Consider the following 27,237-nt stretch of genomic DNA (forward strand, 5'->3'; position numbering starts at 1 on the left):
TGGTTTTGTTTTTTGTTTTTTGTTTTTCCTGTAACAACTAGACCTTCTGCAAATACCAAACTACAATAGATACCTTCAGGCCCTATAGATGCCAGACATGGCTGCATACTAGAATCCTCCATTGAAAACTTCTGATTCCTATCTGCCACCTGCTTACCAGATTTCAGTTAGCAAGTAGGAATCTACATTTTTACCAAGCAACCTGGGTGATTCTTCCCAGGGCCAGTCCACTACTGGCTCATAAACCAGCACTTGGGATCCACTCAGTTGTCCATCCCACCTGAGTTTCTTGGGAAGAGAGGAAAGAGATACACAACTGACTTGTGGTGCCTTTTTCTTCCTTAACGTCAGGTGTCAGTGCTACAGAATCAAGGCCGAGAGATGATGCTGGTAACCAGTGGAGCCGTGGCTTTTGGCAAGCAGCGTTTGCGCCATGAGATCCTTTTGTCTCAGAGCGTGCGGCAGGCCCTGCACTCAGGACAGAACCAGCTGAAAGAGATGGTGAGTGCTGCTTGTCCACGCTCTGTCCCAGGGATCCTCAGGCCTCCTTCCCTCCCTCCCACCCACGCCTTGTCTATTGGTGTGTTACAGGCAATTCCTGTCTTAGAAGCCCGAGCCTGTGCAGCCGCGGGACAGAGTGGACTGATGGCCCTGTATGAAGCCATGTTTACCCAGTACAGCATCTGTGCTGCCCAGGTGAGAGGCTGGCTTTTGCACAGGACTGCAGGTGATTCCCATGGAGCAAGAAGATTGTGAGCAGGGCTTTGGAGCCAGACCACCAGGAGACAGTCTCGGACTCACCGCTCGCTAGTTGGGAGATCTGGAAAAAGTCTTTAACCTTTTTGTGCCTGAGTCTCTTCATCTGAAAAATGAAGATAATATCAGCGCCTATGTCAGAAGGTTTTTCACAAGCTTAATGAGAAAATGTATGAAAAGCCCTTAAGACAGTGTCTGGTACACAGTACCCTCTCAATAAGCATTAGCTCTGATTGTTGTACAAATATTTCTTAGAGCTACTACAACTGTTAATACTCCTCCTAAAGATAGATATCTTTATTTCATTGGCATCTTTGACTTCAGGTGGCTTGCTTCACTTGGCATCTGGTTACCTTATATAATGTATATTGAGTAAGCATTGAGGTCGAAAGGAATGCTGCTGGTTGGTTGGTTTTTCATTCATTCAGCAAATATTTTTTGAGCACCTATGGAGTAACAAGAAACCTATTAAGCATTGGCGATATTGTGCTGAACAAATCAGTCATGGTTTCAGTCCTCATGGAACTCATAAATTTTTAGTGGTTACCACTGAATGTTCTAGAACCTTCTTTCGACATTATTTCTCTTTTACCTAACTTTCCAGAATTTTTTTCTATTGTATTTTTCACTAACCAAACAACTACACACTGAATAAATCTAGATATCACAAAACAACTGAACAGTCACTTCACAAAACGACTGAAAAAATCTTAACTCTCTACACTATTATTTTATTTTTTATTTTTTATCCCTCCACACTATTGTTTTTAAACTTCTTTGCTTCCTCTGATCCATTTGCCCAGGTGTTATTTTACACAGGTCATGTTAAATATGCATCCTTTCAGGTTTTGCTCTTCCACTTCCTATTGCTTTGTTTCCCTATCATTTTCACAGTTATTATTCAGTGGCGTTCGGGTGTTATACCAGAGTGTCCTTGAAAAAACTGAAACAGAAAGGTACGGACTTGTCCACCTGTTTCCTGTGGCTGGAGAGCCCACTCTCTGTCACCTTAGGGTTTTTTTGTTTGTTTTGTTTTTCTGTTAGCATAAATACAATGGAAATCTCAATATTTGTCTCCTTCCTGTCTCTTCTCTGTCACAATCCAATGACAATTTTAGTCTTTAATTTTTGAGAAGTGCATGGAACCAAGTGAGGAAACTTAGATTCAGGAACTATGTTTTTGTTTTGTTTTGCTTTTCCCCAGGTTTACTGTTTTCTTTTTGTTTGTTTGTTTGTTTTGAGATTTTATGGTTTGTTTGTTTGTTTTAATGAAAGTCACATTAAAAGCCAGTGCACATTAGCCATTGTTTCCATTACTATTGATGTGAATGAAAGAGCTCTGCCCTGTCCCCTTCCAGCAAGCATCCACCCAGGGGCCCCTTCTCCCCTACCTTGGCCTTCCCCAGCGATCTTATCTCCCAGGAATCTCTGCCCTTTGTACCTTATGCTGTAGTTTCTTGTTGTTTTTTTACTAATCCTGTTTTGAAGATCATTTTCATTGGCTTTTGGAAATCTCTAGTAAGTTGTTTGTCAGGTTAAAGACGTAAACAAGTACAGCAGCTTATTTTTTCTTCATAGAAATAAAATTATTTGCATGTTAATAGGTTGTCCTTCTCCGGGCACATAACTTTTCTCTCTTAGGGCTCTTGTCTCCTACCTCTTATTTGTTTAATTGCTGGAGCCCCAGGTATTTCCACAGGATCTTTATACCTCCTGCTGGCCTCTCCTGCACACACGTGTTTACTTTTATTGTTTGACCTTTTTACCACCAGGACTAGAATCTATATGTTATCCTTTGACCCAGTCCTATTTCCTACAGGACTAACCTCTTCTGAAAAGGAGTTTATGATCTAGCCTTACAAAAGTGTGCTCCATTCCATTTTCCCACAGCACCAACATTTTTATTCTCCATCCCAGCAGCTAGTACAGGGCCTGGCCTTTCAGATGTGCTCAATGTATTTTTAATCAAATGAGTGAGTGAATTATTTCCTGTAGACACGTTACCATTTTGTCTTCATCACCCACGTTTTATGTCATTCAGGCTGCTGCTGTCTTAGTCATCACAGCCAGACCCTAGTTCAGGGCGTAGCCTTTCCCACGATTTTAGTACCTTCCTTCCTGACCACCTGTTCCAGCCGCTCCTCCTTCAGCTGCCTTACACACGAGAACCCTCTTCCTTAAACACCAGAGGGTTTTTCGTGGAACATGGATTCATGAACTTCAGGGCTTGTTACCGTTTAGTTTCTTGCCCTCATCCCCATTTACCTTTCTCTCCTAAACCCTGCTGAGAACTTGGGTTCCAGCAGGGAAGCAGAGCTGACTGCCAGCCCCACACCCAGCTCTCCCGTCTCCCTCTGAGCCAAGTGCTGTGTAGTCTTCCGTTCAGTTTGTGCCTAAAGATTCACCTCCATAAACCTCTCAGGTTAATCCACGTGCTCAGACACAGCCTTTGTAACCGCAATGGTGGCCAGCTGCAGAGCGGGAACAGTGACAACACAACCCTGCTGCCTTTTATTTCGTACACTTCCCAGCGGGGGAAACCATTCATTCATTCACTCACCAGGTGTGCTGCAGCCAGACCCTGAGTCAGATGCTAAGATATAAAGATATTTTAGAAACTAATGGCAGTCACTGCTTTCCCCAGTATCCCTCTAAAGTAGGTATATTAATTTTCTTAATTTTGTAAGTGGATGAGATTTGTTAGCTCTCTGAGAATTAAAGTACTTTTGCAAGAAGTCCTGGACATCATCAGATCTCCCAGGTGATTCTGACTTTTCCCCATCTCTAGAAAAACTGGGTAAGCATCTGAAGATGTTTTCCGTTCCGATCTGCATTGGATCTCAGAAGCCTGGTTTAACTCCTCCAGGCTTAGCATCTTTTATATGCTATTCCTACTAGGAATTTCATCATTTGTCTCCCTCCTGTTTTCTTAATGTATTTAAAACTTTTAGATTTTGGTGACCAATTTGGATTTCCACGATGAACAGAAGCGCAGGAACCTCAATGGGACACTTCATGAGCTCCTCCGCATGAACATCGTCCCCATTGTCAATACAAATGACGCTGTTGTCCCCCCAGCTGAGCCCAATAGTGACCTCCAGGGGGTAAATGTGGGTAAAGTATTCCTCAGGGTCAAGCATGCTGGAGACACTAATGCTGCTGCGCTGTGCTGCATGTACTAACCCCGGAAGTTGGGCTCTAACAAGCTGGAGAAGCTGGGAGAGGAGTGGCATCGTGAGCAGTAGTGCATAAGCTCTTTTGGAGGCAGAGGGTTTCATTCAGCGGGATGAGCTATGAGAGCGATTTGAGACGGTGCTGTGAGTGTGGCTTGTGCATGTCAGACTAGAACAGTGCATGCTTGGAATGAGGGGCTGCCAATAAGCATGGTGTTTTGCAGACAGGGGCCCTACAAAAGCTGTCATCCATTTACTCACTCATTAATTTTGCCTGCCAGAGCCTGGCTGAGTACTTCTGTGAACTTCTTTTTGAACTGTATAGCTCATTCACTTACAACTTTTTACCTGCATTCCAGGTTATTAGTGTTAAAGATAATGATAGCCTGGCTGCCCGACTGGCGGTGGAAATGAAAACGGACCTCTTGATTGTTCTTTCAGATGTAGAAGGTATGGAACAATGCCTTTTCCTTTTATCCAGCCTTTGTTTTAAGTACTACATGTGGAGCACTTGAGTTTCCCTCTCTGTTTAAGTCCTTTTGATCTTTCTTTTACAACAAACTGTTATTTCCTGAGCTGTGCCAGCCGACAGAGGGTTTTTATGACTCAGAAGAAGGTGAAGAAGTCCAGGAGATACAGCTTAAATGCTGAAAGGTTGTCCTCTCCAGGCGCTTTAGATTCGTTTTTTATAACAGCTTTATGGAGGTATAACTCACATACCATGCCATACCATTCCCCTATTTAAAGTTTACGATCTTTAAAGTGCTTTTTAGTGTCTTCAGGAAGTTTTCCACCTTCATCACAATTTTAGGACACTATCACCACAGCAGGAGTCCTCATACCCGTTGGCAGCCCCCCTCACTTCCCCAGAAGCTCTCCTGCCCAGTGCAGCCTTCAGTGTGTGTTGTCTCTGTTGGTTTGCCTCTTCTGGACATTTTATATAAATGAAATCATACAGTAGTGCTGCTTTGACCTAGGAGCAGAATTACTGGATGAGATGGCATAACTCTGTGTTTAGCCTTTGAAAGAAATGCCAGACTGTTTTCCAAACCATGCCTGTCATTTGACCATGTAAACCACTTCCAAAATGGTATAAAATGCACCATTTTACAGTCCCACTCACATTTTACAGCCCCACTCACAGTGGATGAGGGCTCTTGCTTCTCCACATCTTTGCCGACACTTCCCTCTCGTTATCGGCCTTTTTGATTATAGCTGTCCTAGTAGGTATGAAGTCATACATCATCGTGTCAGTCACATTCAGTTTTTAATGCAATTCATGAGACAGATTATTTTAACTTGGAGCCACTGCAGAAAATCCAGGCTGGGTGGCCACCATGTCTTATGTGTTACTCTAGTTCTTCCTCCCTCCTCTTGGCTTCAATTTGACTCTCCATTCACTCTTCCCACTTTCCTAAGCTGTTCCCATTTATCATAAGGAATATGATAGCCGTGTCAAAAATAGGCCAAACCTGCAGGATCCCCAAAGTTCCTCATGACATCCCCAGGAGGCCAGAAAACCTGATTAGTTCCCAGCCCACACCCCAGGCAGGTTAACCTGGCTGGGGCTGTTCTCCAGTTTGCATTCCAGCTGTGTAAGGTCAGGGCAGACAGAGGTGGATCAGTCAGTTTCCTGCCCATGTGGGAGGTCAGAAATATCATACTTACATGTCAGCGTCTTTACCTGTAAGAAGTCTTGGTACCATGTTTACCCATTGTAAATTTGAAGTCTCAGGATAGGAACAGCTAATTTGGGGTAAGAGTAAGCCACCCTGGAGAATGCATTTTGGTTAAGAGTAAGCCACACTGGAGAAGAAGGCATTTTGGTTAATCAACAGATTTTTTAGAATTAAATTTCTACTGTGCTCAAATGCTGCACTAGTTACTTTATGAATGTCAGTTTATTCAATCCTTGTAACAACCTTGTAGAGTAGGTAGAGTAGCCCAATTATTCAGATGAAGAAATTAAAAATTAAGTTCATATCAGTTAAATGGTGTATCCAAAGTCACATAGCTGGTTCTTGGTAGAGGCCAGTTTCTAATCTTATTCTTTCCAATTAAAAAATCTTCCTTCTTCTCTCTGAAGGATGTGAATTTGAGAGATCAATGTATAAAATCCACTTTGAACTAGACTCTAGTGAACAATTTTAATGTAGCCCCATATACCAAAATTGGCCATACAGGTTTGTGCTCTTAACTATGATTGGTTGTCTACTGATTGTTGATTTTTAGAACAATATCAGAATTGTAAATATCCCCTTGATGGGTTTGAGCCAGCTGAGTATCAGAATACTAGGGACCTCTAGATGTCTCTGGAGGTTTGGCTTAAAATTATCCAACCTTGCTTATCCTATTTATTGTATGAAACCAAAACAGCCTCTTCCCAGCCTGTGACCTCAGTGCACAGTAGCTTCTGGGAAGAACTGACCCTAAATCCCAGGAGTTGTGATGTATTGGGCTGCGGTGGACAGAGGTTGTGAGAGGTGACTCTTCCTCTTGCTGCTGCAATGACTTGTTCCGTACGGACACCGATTTCCTCCGTCCTCTGACCCTGCTCCCTTAGAAGGGATGTGTGTAGCAGGGCTCTGGTAAAGATCTGGAATAGAGGAGCAGAGGGGTGTTTTTTAGCACAAAAATAAGCAATGAGTTAAAGCCAGAAGCATTTCTGCCCCAAATGGCCTTCAGCCAAGCCCCCACCAGGCACTGTTCCTCCCTGTCTGTGTCCTCCTTAGACCTAGATGTGACTCCATTTCCTCAGGCCCCTCTTTCCCCTTCCAAGGCTCCAACTTGCTCAGAGTGAGATTGTGAGGATCTTTAATCTTGGATTGTATGCATATTACATTTAATGTAATTCTTAAGTCACTCTGCTCAGTTATAAAAGGGACACAGGCATTGTGGTGATGAATCCAGACTGAATGCAGGAGTCATGCACTCTTCTGCTGACTCAGCCTAACCTTACCAACAGCTCACCCATGACGTGGGGTGTATGATTAGGGTGCTGTGAGAGTTAATGAGAACTGGTTTCACATTTCCTTCTGCTGGGAAATAGTCATGCTATACAGTATGTGGCTGCTGCACTGTTTCTGTGAAAGTCACTCATCTTTTTCAGTTCCACCCTTCGGTCCAGCATCGTAAGTAGCAATGGCAGAGATGAGGGCCGCTTCCTGGTAGATTGTGGGTGGAGCTAATAAATTTTGTGCCAAGGATGTGGCCATGCTCTGATGCTGGCAAGCATTCACTTATGAAGACTGGATAATAGAAGTATGTAAGGGGAGGCCTTTGGAGCTGTTTCTCAGTGTGGGTGGACACCACTGGTCCCTGGTTCTCTTTTCTGGGTGGTGATGTTGGAACAGCGGAGTCCGTCTGGATGAGTTAAGTACACAGTGGTTAGCAGTGCCTAGGAGGCCTTTCTTGGGGAACATTTGCTTCCATTAAAGTAGTGTTATTGACCTTTGTTTACTTTTTAGGCCTCTTTGACAGTCCCCCAGGGTCAGATGATGCAAAACTCATTGATATATTCTATCCTGGAGATCAACAGTCTGTGACGTTCGGAACCAAGTCGAGAGTGGGCATGGGTGGCATGGAAGCCAAGGTAAGGAGTGGTGCCTTCACTGCCCATAGCAGCTGTCAAACCAAAACACTACTTGATCCTTTTTACTTTGGAATTGTTTGCGGGCTAATGGTTCACATCCTAGACACATACACTCTTAACATACGCAGCTGTCCAGAAAGTATCCAACCGTGTAATGTGAAAAATAGGGACATTACTGAAGAGGATACAAGATAAAAGAGACATTGTACATAGAACAATGATGCCTCAGTCCCCTTCTATGTAGGCACCTTGGGACCTCACATAGTTCTTCCAACTGCCATCAGCTTCCCTGTTGTATTTTCCTGAATCTCATCGACAGTCTGAAATCTCTTCCCTTTCAAAAGTGATTTTAGTTTTGGGGAAAGTCAGAAGTCGCAGGGCACCAAATCTGGGCTATAGGGGGGTGATTTGATGTTTCGCCAAAAAACTCTGCTCGAGACATGATGCATGAGCAGGTGCGTTGTCATGATGAAGCTGCCAGTCACCAGTTGCTCACAGCTGCGGCCTTCTGAATCATTGAAATAACTTCTGTGGAGGAATGTTGGAAAGTTAACACAAAATTTGATGCAGATTCATTTTTCCACTCATTTGGTTATTTTGAATGCGACAGCCACACAGTACACATTCTCTCTCACTCAATGGCATGTACTGCCGCCACTGAGTAGTACAGTGAAGTCATCATTGTTCACGCATGCACATTCTAGTCCACTCTCCTTGGCTGCCAGGTTACATTGATGTTGTGCAAACCATTCTTGTTATATTAACAATGGTTAGACTTTTTCTGTGCAGACCTCATATCTCCTATATTTATTCATGTCTGTATATGTAGTCTTTTCATTAACATTATATAAAGAATGTGTTCATATTGTAAACTCCTTAAGGGCAAGGTCTGTGTATTTTTCATAATTCATACATCCTCTGATGTTATCAGCTCAAATATTTCTTGATGAAATCTTGCAAAAATTCTTCTCTTTCGTCAATTATTCTAAGAAGGTATACCCTTAAGATACAGCATCACATAGCAATGGCAGAGATGAGGTCACAAGCCCCTTTTACAAAGCTAAAAGTACTCAGCTTCAGACTCTGGTCAAACACCAGACTGGGCACTAAGTTGAGGCACAGCACGTCAGATGTGGAAGTCGTGAGTCCTCAGTACAATCTTGGAGAGAGAACATGCTGAGCGCGAAGGGTAGACTGCTTCATCTTTAGGCAGCACATGCCACAGCTGGGCTGGGAAGAGGGCATGGGCTAGGTGTGTTTACAGAGCCTCTGAAACATTCCTTTGTATACTTAAATTGCTCAGTATCACATTGTATTTTTTATCATTGTTCAAATTTAAAGTGTGGGTAACTAGACCCTGCAAAGGTGTGAATCTCATCTTCGGATATAACCTCTCCTATTAGGTGAAAGCGGCCCTCTGGGCTTTGCAAGGTGGCACTTCTGTGGTTATTGCCAATGGAACTCACCCAAAAGTGTCTGGGCATGTCATCACAGACATTGTAGAAGGAAAGAAAGTTGGCACCTTCTTTTCTGAAGTAAAGCCTGCTGGTAAGTAGTTCTTCATGGAGTGAATGATAGCTAATGATGCTACAGTTTAGATGGAACTGAAGACTGAACTCTCAGTCTATGAACAGAGATCACAAAATTGATGTGCTGATATGTTGAAATGTGGTGTTGTTTTGAACACTATTTGCAAGACTGGATTTTCTTTGCTTTTGTAAAATTTATCTCACCTGCCTAACTAGGCCTCCTACTTCTCTCTAAAATCACTACATTAAAGGATATAAACTGCCCTGACTGGTATGGCTCAGTTGGTTGGGTGTTGTCCCTCAAAGTGAAGGGTCACTGGTTCAATTTCCAGTCAGGACAAATGCCTGGGTTCCGGGTCAGACCCCGGCTGGGGCATGTGTGAGAGGCAACCAGTTGATGTTTCTCTCACACATTGATGTTTCTCCCTCTCTTCATCTCTCCTTTCCCCTCTCTCTAAGATTAAATAAATAACGTCTTTTCAAAAAAAGAAAAGAATATAAGCCACCGTTTTATCAGGAAACATCACGCTAGGTCCACACTGGATGCCATATACTAGTAAACACTAGAGATGCATAAGATAGGGCATGTGCTCTCAGGTATTCACAAAGATAGACTTGTATTATAATCTTCATTCAGAAATACAAACACCTTAGAAAAGGTAAGCCAAAGTGAAGGTGAAAAGAACTCCAGAAGACATGCATTATACTGCCTGCCCCAGAAACACAAACAAGTTTCCTGTGTTTATGCCTGAGTTAATGTGCAATACCCTTTCCCCATTTTATTGGTCAGAGTGATCTCTTATGTGCAACAAGCAGAACAAGGCACCAAGTGCACGATGTGTTCGTGTGATGAACCTGTGTACGTGCTGAGATAGTCACAGGGAACCAGGCTGACCATGATCTGATATTTGCAAATGTGCTTGCAGGCCCTACTGTGGAGCAGCAGGGAGAAATGGCTCGCTCAGGAGGAAGGATGTTGGCCACTTTGGAACCAGAGCAGGTGGTAACCCTAGCTGACAGTTTTGTGCGTTTTCAGAGTGAGTCATGCTGTGAGGTTTAGTACACAGTCAAGCCTGCTGTCTCCCCCTTTACTCCTCCTGTCCCCCAGAGTTATCTGAGTTTCCAGTCTGATTCAGATTTGCTCTGCCTTTTGTCTTTTTCTAAATTTTACTTTCCCTTTTGTCTTTTGTAAGCTGAGGCCTAAGGTAGCTTTTCATTACTCTGATGTTTTGATTTAAAAAAAAAAAACATGAAAATCATGAGACCAGGGAGGCTTCCTAATCCTGCCTACTTTAAATGTGGGAAGATTACTCATCCAGTCCATCCAAATCATCTAACTGACCTATAAGGCAGAAGCTCAAGAGCCTGCTCCATAATTACAGCCCTGCCTTGTCTGTAGTGAATCAGTCAGTTGAAGTAGGAGACATGATGAGGCTGGAAATGCGGGGAGGTCAGGTGGAAGCTGGGAGCTGGCTCCCCAAGTATAGTGTTGTTAAGGATGGATTTGAGAGTGATGTATATAGGTTTCTTCTGAGGAGTACTTTGACCTGAGAAAGGAAAAGAGAATTGAAAATAACTACAAATAGAGAAAGGAAAGCAAAGGAAGAGCCTAGCTTAGCTTAAACCACTTCTACTCCTTCGGTAATCGCCACACTGACTTCCCACATTTCCTAATCTGTGTGGGGAAGAGTGGGGTTTCCTCAAGCATCTGGGACTGGATTTTTCCCCCCTTTGACTGAATTCATTCAAGAAATAATTAAAAAAAAAAAAAACTAGATGCAAAAGCTTAACTGGGAAATGAACTATATAGCTAGTGATACTAAATGTGTGGAGATGTGTGTATCACGCTGGTACAGAGGGCTGGCCCTGTGTCATGGCTAAATTGTATAATTAATCATGCCCTCTCCCTTGGGCCAAGGAGTGGTAAAGAGGAAGAGGTATAAGAAGAAATAGGGGGAGATTAATAGTGAGAGAGAAAGGAAAAAAGGAGAGGAGCTCTGATGGGAAATGAGTGATAGGAAGTAGAAAGATTTCAGTCACTGGCCACCTTGGATTCAGGAGCAAGGCCTGGCATACTTAGAAGAGTAGATTTAAAGGAGCAGGTGTGTGTACTTCTTGGATTAACATGTTTGCTGATTTAATGTTTTACTTTTCTTCCTAGAGAGCAGAGATTATCCATCATCTGGCTGATCTTTTGACGGACCAGCGCGATGAGATCCTATTAGCCAACAAAAAAGACTTGGAGGAGGCAGAGGGTAAATATCAGGCAATGTGAAGTCAGTGTTAAGGAGGGTTTTGTTTAATTCTTATGTCATAGTCTACCTAAAGTCAAGATTGTTACAGAAGAAATTATATATTATGCATCCTATTTATTGAGGGTTGGTTAGTGTTCACTGGGCTCTTTCAAACAATGCAAGCTACTTCCACTCCCTTTCCCAGATATTCTAGTACAACCCCACTAAAGGGCTTTTTCTATTCCCCATATGATTGTTAGGACAATTTGCAGACAAAAAAGAAGACTGAGGACCTCATTGTTTTAGACATTCAGCTAACAGCAGCTAACATTTCTTGAGGTTTTTCTATATTGCCAGGCACAGCTACCTATGAGGTAGCTGCTATTTATCATCCTGATTTTACAGAGGAGAAAACCAAAGCACAGAGAAGTTGTCACATGCCTAAAACCATATGGCCAGTGACAGATCTGGGATTCAAACCTAGATGGACTGTGCCTGTAAAATAGTTGTGGAATAGTTTATGCAGCCTGTGAGGAAAGACAGCTTATCTCCTAGTGAACTAACCAGTGAACTGCCCAGAGTCAGCAGCAGGTGCCAGCCAGAAACGCCCTCGAGGAGTGTATGCTGTAGTGTGTGAGGTGGCTGAACTGTCTTTGCAGACAACTAAATATGTAGAGTCAGGCAGGTCCTCACTCTTCCTCTCCCTGTTCCTAATTCTGCCTTTGGCACTCTAAAATAATGGGGGTTGATTTTATGGGGTTTTTAATTTTCTTTTCTCCTGGATAAATGTGCCTTAAATATACACGTTAATATTGTTCCCTTCAAAGAAATCTTGCAAGGCTCATCAACATCATTTTCATCTCTTAAAACATGTTTGAGCCATTGCTTTAGCACTTCCTTTAGAGTTTACTTCTGGTCTTTGAAAATTTTTGCAGCATTGGAAAGTCATAAAACAAACTCTTGAAAATGGAAGAAATATTTGATGAGATCTTACCCAATTCTTTATCATTTAAAGTGAAAGAACTAAGACCCACAGAGGTTAAAGCTGCTTTTCAAGGCCACGCTACTAGTGGTTGGCAGAACTCTGACTTCTGGTCCCATTATCTCTGTCTGGAAATTCACGAGGACACAACGGCTTAGGAACAAAGTCCTGGGGCTCCATGAACATGCTAATCCCCTTTGACTCAGTAAGCCCGTTTCAGGAAATTTATCCTAAGAAAATATTTCAGGAGGAGAAAACAGCTCTACCTGTTTAGAGCAGGATTATTTATCACACTGAAAACTGGAAACAACTTGAGTGTCTCATAACATAAGTGTGGTTATGTGCATTAACCTGTATCAACTCAATGAAATATTTACTAGTAATTAAATAATTTTTGCCACATGGAAAATGTACATGCATTGTAAGGTGAAAAACTAGAGTGTAACATTTAACATGCATTATAATTAAAACTTAATTTTTAGCTCATGGGGAAATGTGAAGAAAATTAATTGATATAGTTAACTGATACCGATATTGTTTGGTAGAGTGAAGGCTTAATATTATTTCTTAATATAAGGTTGGTTCCTCCCCTCCAAAATAGAAATCTTTTTATTATCCAGGTGGGTGTGGCTATAAAACAGAAAGGAGAAATTTTCATAATCTCATCTCAACATTAGCCACAATCATGATTTGTAATGTGTGATTGCATATGGTTTTCTGATATATAAGTGTACATATATATATGTGCATATATTTGAATATATGTAAGTATAGAGAATCACTCCGTGCATATTGTTGTAATTAAATTAAATTAAATTTTATATATGAACTTATAATTCTATTTAAGTTTTTATTTGAAAAGAAAACATTTTTATTGCTTCTGATTATGAAAATCATTCATTATAAAAGGTTAAAATAATTCAGAAATATAGACAGTGATCATCACTTTTCTTGATGCCTTCCAGACACGGATACATAAAATGTTTGATAAATAGGATCCAGTTATACATGCTATTCTGTAGTTTTCCTTTTTCACAAACTATATTCTGAACAGCTTAGTAACTGCATTGTAGCTCATTGTCTGAATTTACAGGTAGAGTCCAGTTTCCCTCTATTATAAAAATGGTGTGATAAGTATCCTCATTACATGCAAATATAAGTTTCTGGAACTGAACTTGCTTGCATAAAGGGTATGGTTTACATACCTTTATATGATAATTTTACTGCCAAACTAGAAAAGCTGTCTGAAGGGCATGTCCCTGTCTTCCCGAGCCCCCTTCAGTTCCGTGCCTGCTCCTGACACAACGCTTGCAGCCTGCCCTCATCTCCTGCTTCATCCTGTGTTCCTCACACCTCCGCAGGGAGACTTGCAGCTCCTCTGCTGAAACGTTTGAGCCTCTCCACGTCTAAACTGAACAGCCTGGCCATTGGTCTGCGGCAGATTGCAGCCTCCTCACAGGACAGCGTGGGGCGTGTTTTGCGCCGGACCCGAATTGCCAAAGACTTGGAACTAGAACAAGTGACTGTCCCAATTGGAGTTCTGCTGGTCATCTTTGAGTCTCGCCCTGACTGTCTACCCCAGGTATGTGACTAATGCCAAGGTGACTCTCCCAAAGAGTCTTTTTTTTGTTTTAAGTGAGAAAGTTTTATCTTTTTTTTTTCCCCCCCAGAGATAATTTTTGAGGCTTTATTCTCAGGTTGTTCTTAAGGTAACTTATATTGCTGATTCTTCCAGTAATTCTAAAGTAGGTATTTATATGTCCATTTCACAGTCGGAGAAACGAAGTTTATAGAAGTTAATATTACTGTGGAACTTATAAATGTGGGTCTGGGCCTGAATGCTGACGAACCTCCCATACCATGGCATGGGAGCGCAGTACCCACTACCTTAGCTCAGTGGGCACTTTGTTCCCTGACCAGAGTCCCTGCTAGCCTCCTGCACGGGGGCTCATCTCAGCTGGTTTTGCCCATGGGAAAAAGGCCCCTTATTACCAGTGTCACAAAGGGCTTTCTGTGGGTACATGTCTTGGGAAAAGGACGTCTAGTAGTAATACACACTAGAATATAATCCTCGTTAAGGAACCTGGCATATCACAGGCTAATGTTGACAAACCACGTATTAAAGGGTTTGCCAAGCAGCCATGCTCTTGTGGCCCTAAACTTTCTCCCAGAAAGCTGGGACCATCCCCCCAGACTATCCAGTAGGGTGACACCAGCTCTTCTGTGCACTAGCCACAAAGTCTGAAAGAGAGTCTATTCGAAAAACAACCTGCACTCTTTACTCTAGGGCCTAAGTGACCATGGAAGTCCAGGGTACTCCGTGAAGGGTACTCCCCGACAACCTAAAACCAGCCTGTTGTCCACGGGGCCCCTGTACGCTCTGCCCTTCTGACCTGTCTCTCAGGGATGCCCCCGCGAGCACTGCAGAGCCCCCTCTGCTGGTAAAAATGGGTCCTAAGTCTCTGCAGGCCGAGTCCATGGAGTTTCTCTGCTACCTTTTGTCCATACTGGCTGGCACTGCACAAAGTAAAAGGTTTTCTTTCTAGCCGACTAAAGCTGAGGTTCCTCACCTGGGGTCTTAACCTCCGAGATCATCACAGAATCCTTGAATCCTAAAAGTTGTAGGCAGAAGTCAGTGTGCTTTTTCGTTTATCTGGAAAAGTTTACATAACTTTTATAAGGGGTTTACGAGCAGCAACAACAAAAAAGATTAAGAGCCACTAATCTGGAGATTAACATATTCAGGCAAGGTTTTTTAGTAAAGAAAGCCTCTTTCATCACTACTTAACCAAAACGGGAAGATTTTCATTTACCCCAAGAGCATTCAGAAAGTCTAGCTTTAGGCCTTGGATGATCAGGTCAGTGAGATGAGTTCATGCTCCAGTAAGGTGACTGGTCTTCCTCCTGGATGGCCTGCTTCTCTCCCACTGGCCTCTGCCCTAGCTGGCCCAGGCTGGCAGGAGCACTGGGCTCCTCTGGGTTCTCAGCACCAGGCGCTTAGAGCCCTCAGAACAATCACAGGGCCAGAGGGAGATGTGGCCAGAAATACCACCTCTGCTCAAGGCAGATAGAGCAAGCACTGAGTCACAGGCAGCTGAGCCCGATCTTCCACCAGGGCCACAGCAGGGAGGGGGCTTTGTGACCCTGGCCACCTGACTCAGGTTACGTTGCTGATGGACTTAGAGTTTAGTTCCTAAGGTCTGGGTGGTTTGGCCCCAGTCAGGGCTCCCAGCCCTGCCACTTAGAAGCTACGTGACCTTGCAAAGTCCCCAGCCTGTCTGGACTTCAGTGTCCTTATCTGCAAAGCAGGAGATAAGACAGGTATTTAATTCACTGGAATGTTGTGAAGATTAAACAGACTAAGCCTTATAAAGTGATGAACACAGTGCTTGGCACAGAACAAGAGCTCAGTCAGTGCTAACCATGCTGTTGCTATTATTGCTTTTCCCTTTGGTTCACTGCTCTCCCCTTCGGTCTCCAGGTGGCAGCCTTGGCTATTGCAAGTGGTAATGGCTTGTTGCTTAAAGGAGGGAAGGAGGCTGCGCACAGCAATCGGATTCTTCACCTGCTGACCCAGGAGGCCCTCTCGATCCATGGAGTCAAGGAGGCTGTACAGTTGGTAGGTCCCTGAAAATGACTCAAGTCAGACCCAGAGGGGCCAGGTCAAGTCCTGGGGTATTTGAAGCAAAGCTTAGGCCATGTAAGTAAGTCCAGGCCATGTCTATGGGCAGGCTTGATTGATGTGGCGGCAGGTCCTGTGTGTCTGCCGACATTGGACCATGCCAGGGCCTTCCTTGATCCAGGTGGGTCTTCAGTGGCTTAGGAAGGCCACTCTCATGCAGCTGTGTCCTGGCACTGTTGATTTATAAGAATGCCTATTAGCCCCTCATTCTTGAGGTCAGAGGGCAACAGGAGTACCAGACCAAGGGTGTGAGGCTTGGGTTCTGCTCACTGGCAGGTGATTTAGGCCAAGTCAGATGAGATAAATTTTATGAAAGTTTGTCATAAAACATCATGGATCATGTAAGTATTAGGTCATGCTGTATCATTATCATTATTTTTATTATTATAGTCAATTATTTTAACCATCGTCTTATACTCCTCAACTGCCAAGTGGGGTTTCTGAACCAGATAGTAAGAGTTACAATTTATTGAACATATACTATGGCAAGGCACTTTTCTTCCATATCTCACTTAACCCTCTCAACAGCCCTATGAGAAAATATCAGCAGTTCCCACCTAGTTTATAGATGGAACAAAGTAGGATCAGAGCTGAGTAACTCACCCCAAATCCCACAGTCTGTAGTAGTTTAGATACGAATTTAGGCTGCTCCAGATCCTCCTCTTCTTCCATTAAGGCCCACTTGCTCCACATTCCAGGATCCTTTTGGCTGCTGGGAGAAGGTCTACAAACATACTGCATTTCATGCTCGCTGATAAGAACCTGGGTTTTTCTTACAGCAGGATAGTGGGTGGAAAAGCACAGATTTTAGGGATTCAAATCCCAGCTCTACCACATCCTAGCTTAATTCAACATACTTCCACCATCCCCTTCTTCCTATTGATGTACAACATACATAGAGTAAGTACACAGGTCTTATGTGATTTTGTCCATCTGTATATACACATGTATGTAACCATCAGCCATAACAAGATACAGAACATTTCCAGCACCCCAGAGGCTCCCGTGTGCCCTCTCCAGTCAATGTGCCCCATCACCACCACCAGGTGGCCACTGTTTCACTTCTTTCACATTCAGTTAGTTTTGCCTGTTCTTGAACTTCACATAAATGGATTCATACAAAATGCACTTTTATGTTGTATTTCTTTTGTTCATTATTATGTCCATGAGATTCATCCATGTTGTTGCACCTACCAGTAGTTTGCTGTTCCACCGCCGCGTAGTATTTTATTTACATGCATATACTGCAGTTTATCCTTTCTTCTGTTGACGAGCATCTGGGTTGTTTCCAGTTTTGGACTATGCAGATTAAAGATGCTAGGAACGTTTTTGTACATGTGTATTTGTATTTCTATTGTAAGTAACATGGCCACACAGGGGAAAAATAAAAATCAAGAAGACAAAAAAATGCCCATAACTTCAGTGTCCTAACACAAGCACCTCAGTCCAGGCAGCATCCCAGGGTCGAGGTTTGTCAGTGGAAGCTGGGAGGAACCATGATTCCCTAGCAAGACACAACCTGTCATCAAGGCTGTGGCTGGAGAACCACCAGAGCAGCCACTTCCTCCTGTGATCCTCATCCCTTGCGTAATCTGTACGTCCTGTAACTTCCAGAGATAGCACTTTGTAATACCTCTCCTGGCATTTTAAAAATTATCTGCCTGGCGTATAGCTAGTTGTGTGCTAGCCCCATCTTTCCTACTTGATTCTGAGCTGCTGTAGGGCAGGAGCCGGATTCTGCATGTTTTGTATGCAAAGCACAGCACCCTAATGTGCAGTGTTTGGTAAGCACATGCTGGACAACATCAATTCCCGTGTGATCCAGGACTTAATCTTGTTTTGGAATAAGTTTTCACAGTATCTGATTTAGTTATCAGGAGGTGCAGACATTTGTCTGTAAAGGGGATGTTGCTACTTCTAGATCTCATGGGATTAGAAGATACCCTCTTTATCTTTTCATTCTCTGCTTCTTCAGGTGAATACCAGAGAAGAAGTGGAGGATCTTTGCCGCCTAGACAAAATCATAGATCTAATCATTCCACGTGGCTCTTCGCAGCTGGTCAGAGACATCCAGAAAGCTGCTAAGGGGATCCCAGTGATGGGGCACAGTGAAGGCATCTGCCACATGTATGTGGATTCAGAGGCCAGTGTCGATAAAGCCTCTAGACTAGGTGAGCTGTATGGGGTCCCCTGTTTACAGGCAAAATATTTGTCAAATCCATGGTGGCTCTGGATCATGTTCTTTGTCCTTCTTCTTTAGTCAGAGACTCTAAATGCGAATATCCAGCTGCCTGTAACGCTTTGGAGACTCTTTTAATCCACCGAGACCTGCTGAGAACACCCCTGTTTGACCAGATCATTGACATGCTGAGAGTGGAGCAGGTAAGACAAGTCCACGGGATTCATACATCACTTCCTGCCCTCTGTGCGGAGATTGAGAAGCCTGTGGAATTAGACCAGGAGCATCTGCCGTACCATGTAAGGCAATTCAAGAAGCAATATTTTTAAACATCTGCTGTGTACAAAGTTCTGTGCTAAGTACACAGAGATGAGTAAGACATGAAGACATGGCCTCTGCCTTCTGACAGTCCAGTAGATGGAGGAAACCCACACACAGACAGCTTTGTTATAAAGTGGAATGTGTTAAGTGCTAAGAGGGTTCAAAGACAGGACCGATCACATGGCAGCCTTTTATTCAGGCAGCATAGTTCAAATCATATCCAAACAGAAACACACATTCCTGTCTGGATTTGACCTCAAAAGATTGTGTCAAGTGTTCTCAAACCAAAAATTGATTATATCTACCCCTCCACAAATATCTTCAATTACCAATATTAAGGTACTTTATACAGTGAAATTTGGGAGTCAACAATTTCTATGATATCCTCTTTTTTGAGATTATTTTCTCACCATGTCATTAAGGTTCTAAACCAATGCCAGTAAGTTTCCAGCATAGATGTATGCTTCATCTTAAATTCCTAACTACAACAAAATAGATGCTTTCCAGACCAACAAGGGCAATTTTAAGTTTTGTGTCAGAATGTATTTTAAGCCTTAATATCTGATGTCCTGGCGCCCTTTCAGAATTCTGTGAGCCAGCCCAGCAGTAGAAAAAGTGACTGCTGGCCTTGGTCACTCTGTGTCTCTTCCCTTCCGTCCCTTTCCTAGAAAGGAAGGCTCCAGTCAGCTTATAAATGTGGCCTGGACCCAGTGAGGACCTGAAGGGATTGCTTTGAAAATGAAAAGGCACCCCACAAGTTCAAAGGGAGCTAGCATTCGTGCTCACCTGTGTTTGGGCCTTACTTGATGCTAGTGGCCTATTGGATCAGGTACCTGTGTGTGCCAGGCACCAGACTGGACTGGACTGGACTAGACAGGAGGAAAGCCCTCCTTAGCCAGGAGTAAAAGCCCCAGGTCTGGCTCAGACAGACCCGCAATACCCTCAGTCGTCGTTGGGACCGTCTTGAAATGCTTCAGATCACCATGAGTCGTGTGTGTACTTCATGCAGCACCTTCACTGCTGTGGCAAGTAAGCCGGCAGGGTCACTCTCACAGAGCTGGGGCTCAGGGGCGGTGTCTCAGTCCCTGAGGAACGTGGCTGGACTCCAGGCCCGGAGGAAGTGGGTCCCAGAGAGGAAACCGCATGGGGCCTCAGGAGCAATGAGGATGGGACAGACACTGCTGCTTATAACTTGAGCCAGGCAAGAGCTTGGTCCCAGAGAATCAAGGCATAAACACCACCGGGACGGTCTCTGTGGATGAGGCTTAAGCGGAATCGGACCTCTGAGTGGGGTCCTCGATAACCAGCCTCAGAACACTTTAATTCCTCCAGGCAAGAGCAGAAGTAGCCCTTGTGGCTGGAGCTGAGCTGAACCTGAAGGTGGGGCTGACTGACAAAGTTGGAACTCTGACAAGTAGCCACAGTCTGATGTGGTTGCCAACTGAGTCTCCTATTCCTCCGAAGTGCCCCTGGGACTTCTCCGGGTGCAGGGAACAGAAGTGTGCACATGGCATCTCCCCTTCCATGAGTCCAGTGTCCAGGTCCCATATGCAGGGAATGGGGTTTTTATAGTCAGGAGTTCGTGTTAATAAAATGCCAGCAGTCAGGGGCTTATGTGGATAACCATTAAATGCCTTGCACATTCTATCTTTCTTTTTTTAAATCTTCACCCAAGGATATATTTATTGATTCTAGAAAGTGAGGAAGGGAGAGAGAGAGAAACATTGATTGGTTGCCTCCCATACGTACCCTGATCAAGGGTGAACCCGCAACCCAGGCATGTGCCCTGACCAGGAATAAAACCCATGACCTTTCGGTTTAGGGGACGATGTTCCAGCCAACCAAGCCATACTGGCCAGGGCTCCGTTGCACATTCTTAATGTTCAGAGACTTCCTGCTTGGATCCCTGCTCCAGTTTTGCCAAAGGTCCATTGCTCGCCAGTGGTCAGTCAGCATTTTCAAAAGCAGGCTGCCTTTATTTATTTATTAAAATTTTTAAAAATTATTATTTATTTATTTGGGGGGGCGACCCCCACTCTGTAACAGTCCCCCCCCCCTCAGATTTAAGACCCTTTATAATCTTATACAGGACAATGGCAAAGGTCTCGTGCTCCTCTAGCTGCTTCAAGCTGGACATGGTCGTCGTCCTACCTACCCTTGGGTCCCAAAATCCCTAATAAGAGTGGGGGTGTGGAGGGGAGGGTGGCCTTCCCACATGGGGAAGGATTGTGCAGACTCCAGGTCAGCTGGCTGTCCCCAGGCAATGGCATGCTCGGTTTTACAAGCTGGCATCCTTATTGTATTCTGGGGGCAACAGATTTGGCAACAGGGTTAAAGGCATCATAAGAACCATAACCTCTAGATGACAAAAGGCAGGGATTAATTTTTCAATGTCCCACCTTAGGAAAAATAAAAGGCTTCTTTGGAGGAAGGTGTGCAAGGCATGTCACACCTGTCCAAAGCCCTTTTGCTCACTATAGTTAGTTTGGTCTGCGGGGAATATTTTAGATTTCTCCCCTCTCAGACCTCTGGGCCCTTTCTGTCCAAGCGATTAGGACAGAAAAGAGAAACCAGTTTTAAAGTGAAGCCCACAGACCACCCCATACTTCACCAACCCAAACACTTAGTTCAACCAAACCTCTGAGTTTCAGGTGGCGATGCAGACAGGATTAAGTGAGGCCTGGACATACAGACAATCACTCAGGTAATGAGATCATAGGCTTTGCCCTATGAAAACAGAACACACATGCTAATTTATGCAACACAACCCACAAACCAGTCTCTAAATCTGCGAGACTGTCTTATTGGGAAGACATACAGTTGCAAGGCATTTGACATTCTTCTTGCTTGTAAATTAAGCATCTTTGATGATGTCACAGACTTAGTTTAACTTTCAAATGAAAACAAACTTTAAATGAAAATAAACTTTAAAGACAGCGGCACTAGTTTATAGTCTATCCCTGAGCATTGTGATTTTCATTGAATCGCAATTTTTCTCCTTAAGATTACCCTCGTCATTAAAGGGGCTGCATTAAGTCTAGTTTTAATTTATCTTGTTCATTTGCATAAACACAACAAGAGCAGCAAATGATCCATATGATATTTAAGTCTGCTTTGCTGGAACTTACACAGGGAACCTTCAGGTTGATCTTCAGTCTGCGCTTCAGGGCACAGAAGCTGAGCCACATACCTGGCATTCAGCCTTGCCTGTAAACACCTATCTTTCCCAAGTCCGTCGGGTTTTCCATTGTGCCTTAAGGTCCCTTTCAGCCATCTTTCAGAAAAGCAACCTTCGTTTCTTCCCTGGAAAGATTGCCATGAACTGCACAACCAACCAAGGTACCAGGCCTTTTTTCTTGTGGGCTTTTATTACCTTTGAAAGTCAATCCCAGTTCCTCAGGACTTTTTGATAACAACCAAAGCCCAGGCATGCCTCCTTTAGGCATGACATTCCAGTCAAAGTCTTAGTTAACAAAACCTCTATTAACAGATGGTCTTATTAATTTTATGCAAAGAACCTTATGTCATTACTTACTTCTTCAGAATGCCAAACTCTGAAGGGGTCAGGTAGGGAGAAAAATATACAGTGTGAAGGAAAATCCTTGTCCTTCTAATATTCACTAAAATTGCATTTCCATGAAAAGCAGGCTGCCTTTAAAAGGAAAGCAGAGACCTAGCTGTACAGGCCACAGGAGCCTCAGGCTTATCATCTGCAGGCTCATCCCGCTGCATGATCCTCAAGGAAGAGGTGTGAGCTTGCTTTCTTGTGTTGTGTTTCTGTTGCTGCCCGTGAACTTCCTCTGTTCCAGGTGAAAATTCATGCAGGCCCCAAGTTCGCCTCCTACCTGACCTTCAGCCCCTCTGAAGTGAAGTCCCTCCGAACTGAGTATGGGGACCTAGAATTGTGCATTGAAGTGGTGGACAGCGTCCAGGATGCCATTGACCACATCCACAAGTACGGCAGCTCCCACACGGATGTCATCGTCACAGAGAATGGTCAGTGTGCAGATGCTTCAAGCATATGGCGTCTGCTGCTTCTGCCTCGACCTCGAGATGGTTCCGCTGCAGGAAAACATAATCCAAACAGGCTAATGATGACACCTGGTGGTGGTTGCATTTGCTGGCTTGCCAAATGCTTTCACATCTGTTACCTCATTATATTGTGACAGTGGTCCCATGGGGGAGGCAAGGCAGAGATGATTAGCTCCACTTTAACCATAACCCCTGCGTTACAGGTGTTACAGTCTTTCCAGGTTATTGGAATAAACCCATTTTACAGCTGAGGGAGCTAAGGTTCAGGAAGTAAAGGGCAGAACCAACTTCACAGTCATCCATTCCCTCTACAGATAACATCTGCATTGTAAGGCACACCTGGGTGTCAGGCACTGAGGCCCACTGAGACCGGAAGCCAGTATGGCCTCCTCAAGGCATTCACCATCAGTTTATCAGGGAATCACATCAGCACTGATAATAATAGCTAACACTCATGGAGCACTTTACTGTACTGAGTGTGCCATGGACGTCAGTCCACTTTATCCTCTCCACAGCCCCGTGAGCTAGGTCCTGTCTCTCCCCAACTTTACTGAGGCACAAAAGGTCCAGAAACCTGCCCATGGTCACCGAGCTAGTGGGTGTGAACTTGGAGTTCAAACTTAAGCATTCTGGCCCCAGAGCCTGTAAATGAACAGTGTAGACAGGTCACTGCAGCACCGAGGGGACATCCGCAGTGGGAGGTCTGGGTTCCAACCTGGGCAGCTGCTCTTTGCACAGCAGTGACTGATGGCGCTCATTCTCCTTCCTCTTTAGATTTTTCACAAACCTGGGTAGTTAGCATGTGGGGAAGCTCCACAGGGGCCTGGACCCTATGCCGCTCAGTCACTGGTGAGCAACTGGAAGCAGGGTGTTCTTTGTGGGTCACCCTAACTCTATTTCTTCTCTGTGCTGCAGAGAAAACGGCAGAGTTCTTCCTCCAGCACGTAGACAGTGCCTGTGTGTTCTGGAATGCCAGCACGCGCTTCTCTGATGGCTACCGCTTCGGACTGGGTAAGAGAGACTCTGGTGGTGGGAGAAAGCAGTCCCTGTGGTCCACGGAGCGTGGGGAGCAGGGAGGAGACACCTCTTCTTTATAGTCACCTGCTTGATCAAGGTGGTAGGGACAGACTTGTGGGAGGGTGGGTACAGGAGAGGAAATAAGAGCTGGTAGAAGTCCTGTGCTCTGAGCATTTCACATACTAAGAAGATAGGTACGTGTATTTTCTTTTCCATAGATGAGGAAGATGAGATTCAGACAAGTGAAATAGCTTATACCAAGTCACGCAGCCCAAAGCCTGGGTCCCTCCCACCACAGCCTGGCTCCATACACAGGCTGTGACAGTTACATGCCGGGGTCCTTTGAGAGCACTGTGACTGCAGACATATTTCTTTAAAAGGACACAGCCAGGTTGCATCAGAGCTAAGAATTCCCTATGCGGACAGGACAGGAGAGGGTGTTAGTGCCGCTGCTGGCCTAAGTGTCAGCATCAAACACAAACAGGTAAGCCCGGAGGTGCAAGTTCTAAAGCAGACTGAAATAAAAAGCTTTGGAAAGACAACCTTCTCCCCCTTCCATCCTGAATAATAAAATCTCTATCGCCAGTAGTACAGGGATTCTTCATACCCTCTCTGGTTTTAAGGGGCACCATCATACAAAGCTCCAATAAGGCATTTATGACATACCTGCGAAGTATTTCAACCACTGGAAACATTTTAATGCCTCTGAACTTCTGAGTAGATGATCTGCCTGGAGAAATAGTTCTCATTGCATTATTAAAGGTTATTAAAGGGAATTTTACTCAGTAATTTTTGGTCATTAGACACTTTATTTTTAGTTCCCTGTTCCCATTTTGTTGAGATTTTGATTTCCTTATTACATCACTTGCACTGATCTTGGTATTCCATGATCTTGCAGAAGAAATATCAGCATAAGGGCTGAGGTGTCCAGCTTTCAAGTGAAAGTCAAGATGGGGGAAAAACAAGAGACCAACTCACTCCACTGTCTTTCCATCCCCAGCTCCAAGCACAAACTCAAACTCTGGCTGAGTCAAATGCATGAATAACAGTGACATAAAATATTTATTGAGCATTTACTATATTCCCAGCATGTGCGTTAAGTGCATCATATGCAGTATCTGACTTATTTCTACAGAATGAATTCTATTACTTTTCTCATTTTTTTAAATGGAAAATACTGAAGCACAGAGTCATGTGGTCTCTGCGTTATTAAACCAGAGTTTGAATCTGGTGGTCACACACTTTACCAACCACTACTCCACGCTCATCCCCATTCCAGCCTCTGCATCCTTGCTCCTCTCTGCCTGAAGCTCCTTCCACCTGCCTCTCCCCTGGCTGGCTTCTTATTGTTCAGGTTTCAGTGGAAAGGCACCTCCTGAGGGAGGCACTCCCGGACCACCTTATCTGGTGTCACCCACCCTACCCATGCAGTCTGTCACAGCACTCTTCACTCCATCACTACAAGCATATAAGCTCCAGAAAAGCAGGACCTGTATCAATGATTCCCCACTTTATTCCCAGGGCCTCGTGCGTAGTGCATGCTCAGTACGGTTGTGATGAGCAGGAGAACCCTGCCTCCACCCTGTATGGTGCAGAACGCTGAGCCAGATCCAGGAAAACATCTAAGCCTGGAGGGCTGGGAAATGAGCAAAACCCTTCCGTGGATTCAGTAACTGCCTAATGAGTGCCCAAGTGCTAAGAATTCTGGGGGATACTGAGAAATGTCCCTTACTTTCTAGGCTTTGAAGAATGTTTAGGGAGATCAGAACCCCCTACTAAACATCATTATACACCTCAAAAAAATTCCCAAATGTCAAATTACGATACACAATCCAGACCCTAAACAGACAAAGAGACAGCAGTTCTGGTGAAGTACCGAAGAGAGGCCCACACGCTGTTTCATTAGAAGACCAGTGCCCCGGGGGCGGGGGGGGGGACGGGGGACTGCGGTCCTTGGGAGGCTGGGGGAGGGGTAGGCACAGGGAGAGAACGCCAGGTGAGGAGAGGGAGGGCTGGTGGGCAGACAGGAAGCAGAGACTGGGGAAGGCCACACCCTCACCCGTGCTTTCTTGCAGGAGCTGAGGTGGGAATCAGCACCTCACGGATCCACGCTCGCGGGCCTGTAGGACTCGAGGGGCTGCTGACCACCAAGTGGCTGCTGCGAGGACAGGACCACGTGGTCTCCGATTTCTCAGAGCATGGAAGTTTAAAATACCTTCACGAGAACCTCCCTGTTCCTCAGAGAAACACCAACTGAAAGCACACAGAGAAGAGCCGGAATGTTCCGAGAGACATCTTCTCAAACTTGTCTTAAGAATCTCAGGGGATGAGCCAGATCTTGTTTCCCACATCCTGGAAGGGTCTTCCTGTTGCAAAGTGCACCTGGGCCCCTGGATTCAGTTCAGCAACATCAGTCTTGATAATGACTTGCAGTCCAGCTCACTGTTTTCTTTTTTCCTTTTCATTTTTTAAGTTAGGAAGTAATTGTTATGTGTAGGGCCTTAGCTTAATTGCTCCAGATAGGGACTTTGCTTTGCACAGTCCAGTTTTCTGCAGTGATAGAAACAGAGGGGTATGGTTTCCCCATGTAAGAGGCAATGGAAAAATCATGGCCGCTTCTCACCTTTTTATCACCTCAATGAGGTGCCGTCTCCCTTGGCATTTGCTTGGCTCTAGAGCAGGCCGTACCTAAGAAGTCTTTCACATTTCATTTCTTCCACGCTCGTAGTCATCTTTGAAAAGGAAAGGTTTGGAACTTGGAAGAGCGGCAGCTCTTTTAGCATTCTCATTAAAAACAATCACCAAAATGGACCAAATCAGTTCCTCTGGGATGGCTAATCTTCTTTATTAGTGGAGAACTAAATATAAATAAGCATTTAGATGCTTGCAGCCTCTCCAAATCCAGGAAATTTCCCATGATGCATTGGAACCCAGAGCTGCAGACAGGAGGTTCTCATTCCAGGGTGAAGTATCTACAACAATTATGCTTGAAATTTTTATATGAATTATTATGTCATTCTATCCTTTCCCTCTAAAGTAAAATTAGAAGATTATTTTAATACTTCAGATTCTTCCTTCATTTTGAGAAATAAAGTTCTTATGAAAAGCCTGTGTGCCATTGGCCATTACCCTGTCCTCCTGTTCTCTCCCTGGCGACCCTCACAGCCCTGCCTTTACTCAACTTGTCTTCTAGAAGCCAGTTGCAGGACAGCCAGGTCCTCTGCCTCCGCCGTGCCAGCAGAAGCAGCCCAGGCAAGTGCCTGGGGGAGGGGTACGGGCTGGGAGTGAGGGGATGAGGCCCTGAGTTGAGTGCGGTTTGAAGTAAGGGGAGCACATGACTCGAGCATGTGACCATTGTGCCAGGTCCACAGTGTCTACTAGGACGGCCCCATTGCCTCAGGGTCACCTGTGTCACCGGCAGCTCTCACCCCTCTCTGTCCAGCGCCTGTTCCTGCAGTCCCGGTTGCCTGACAGTCTGCAGTTGGAAGATTTCCTGTCTCGGGGCCCTCCCAACAAAATAAGCGCTCGCTGACACGCTGCTGCTTACCCTCTCAGGATGTTTTATGAGTGCAAGAAATATGGTGTCATGTGGAGCATGTTCCCAGGCTGGTTCCAAACCCGACCTCTCGTCCAGACCCTTACATGGTCTGGCCCGTTACCCTGCCTGCCCTGTCCTCTGAAGGGGAATTCTGGCATAGCTTGCCTGAAAAGGCAATCAAGTCCCGCCTGAAACTTTATGG

At 44.6% G+C, this 27,237-nt stretch overlaps 1 protein-coding gene across 4 annotated transcripts in view; it reads left to right on the top strand.

Annotated features, from left to right (window-relative positions):
• ALDH18A1 (aldehyde dehydrogenase 18 family member A1) overlaps positions 1–26,606 on the top strand; it is a 39,353-nt gene extending 12,747 nt beyond the window's left edge. The window contains exons 4-18 of one of the 4 annotated variants that reach the window (XM_090277929.1): positions 352–501; positions 592–696; positions 3,708–3,860; positions 4,289–4,379; positions 7,397–7,521; positions 8,925–9,069; positions 9,977–10,050; positions 11,212–11,305; positions 13,628–13,848; positions 15,748–15,885; positions 17,924–18,119; positions 18,209–18,330; positions 22,258–22,444; positions 23,396–23,491; positions 25,573–26,501. In XM_090277929.1, coding sequence (XP_090134055.1) covers positions 352–501; positions 592–696; positions 3,708–3,860; positions 4,289–4,379; positions 7,397–7,521; positions 8,925–9,069; positions 9,977–10,050; positions 11,212–11,305; positions 13,628–13,848; positions 15,748–15,885; positions 17,924–18,119; positions 18,209–18,330; positions 22,258–22,444; positions 23,396–23,491; positions 25,573–25,754 — 2,079 coding nt within the window. In that variant the 3' untranslated portion in view covers positions 25,755–26,501. Of the gene's footprint in view, positions 1–351; positions 502–591; positions 697–3,707; positions 3,867–4,288; positions 4,380–7,396; positions 7,522–8,924; positions 9,070–9,976; positions 10,051–11,211; positions 11,306–13,627; positions 13,849–15,747; positions 15,886–17,923; positions 18,120–18,208; positions 18,331–19,116; positions 19,630–22,257; positions 22,445–23,395; positions 23,492–25,572 lie in introns of those variants that run through there. The other 3 variants (XM_090277926.1, XM_090277927.1, XM_090277928.1) reach the window with 3 other exon arrangements.
• Positions 26,607–27,237: the final 631 nt, after the last annotated feature.

This window comes from Furipterus horrens, unplaced genomic scaffold (genome assembly GCF_987537825.1).
Source record: "Furipterus horrens unplaced genomic scaffold, mFurHor1.1.pri manual_scaffold_5, whole genome shotgun sequence".
Classification (NCBI taxonomy): Eukaryota; Metazoa; Chordata; class Mammalia; order Chiroptera; family Furipteridae; genus Furipterus; species Furipterus horrens.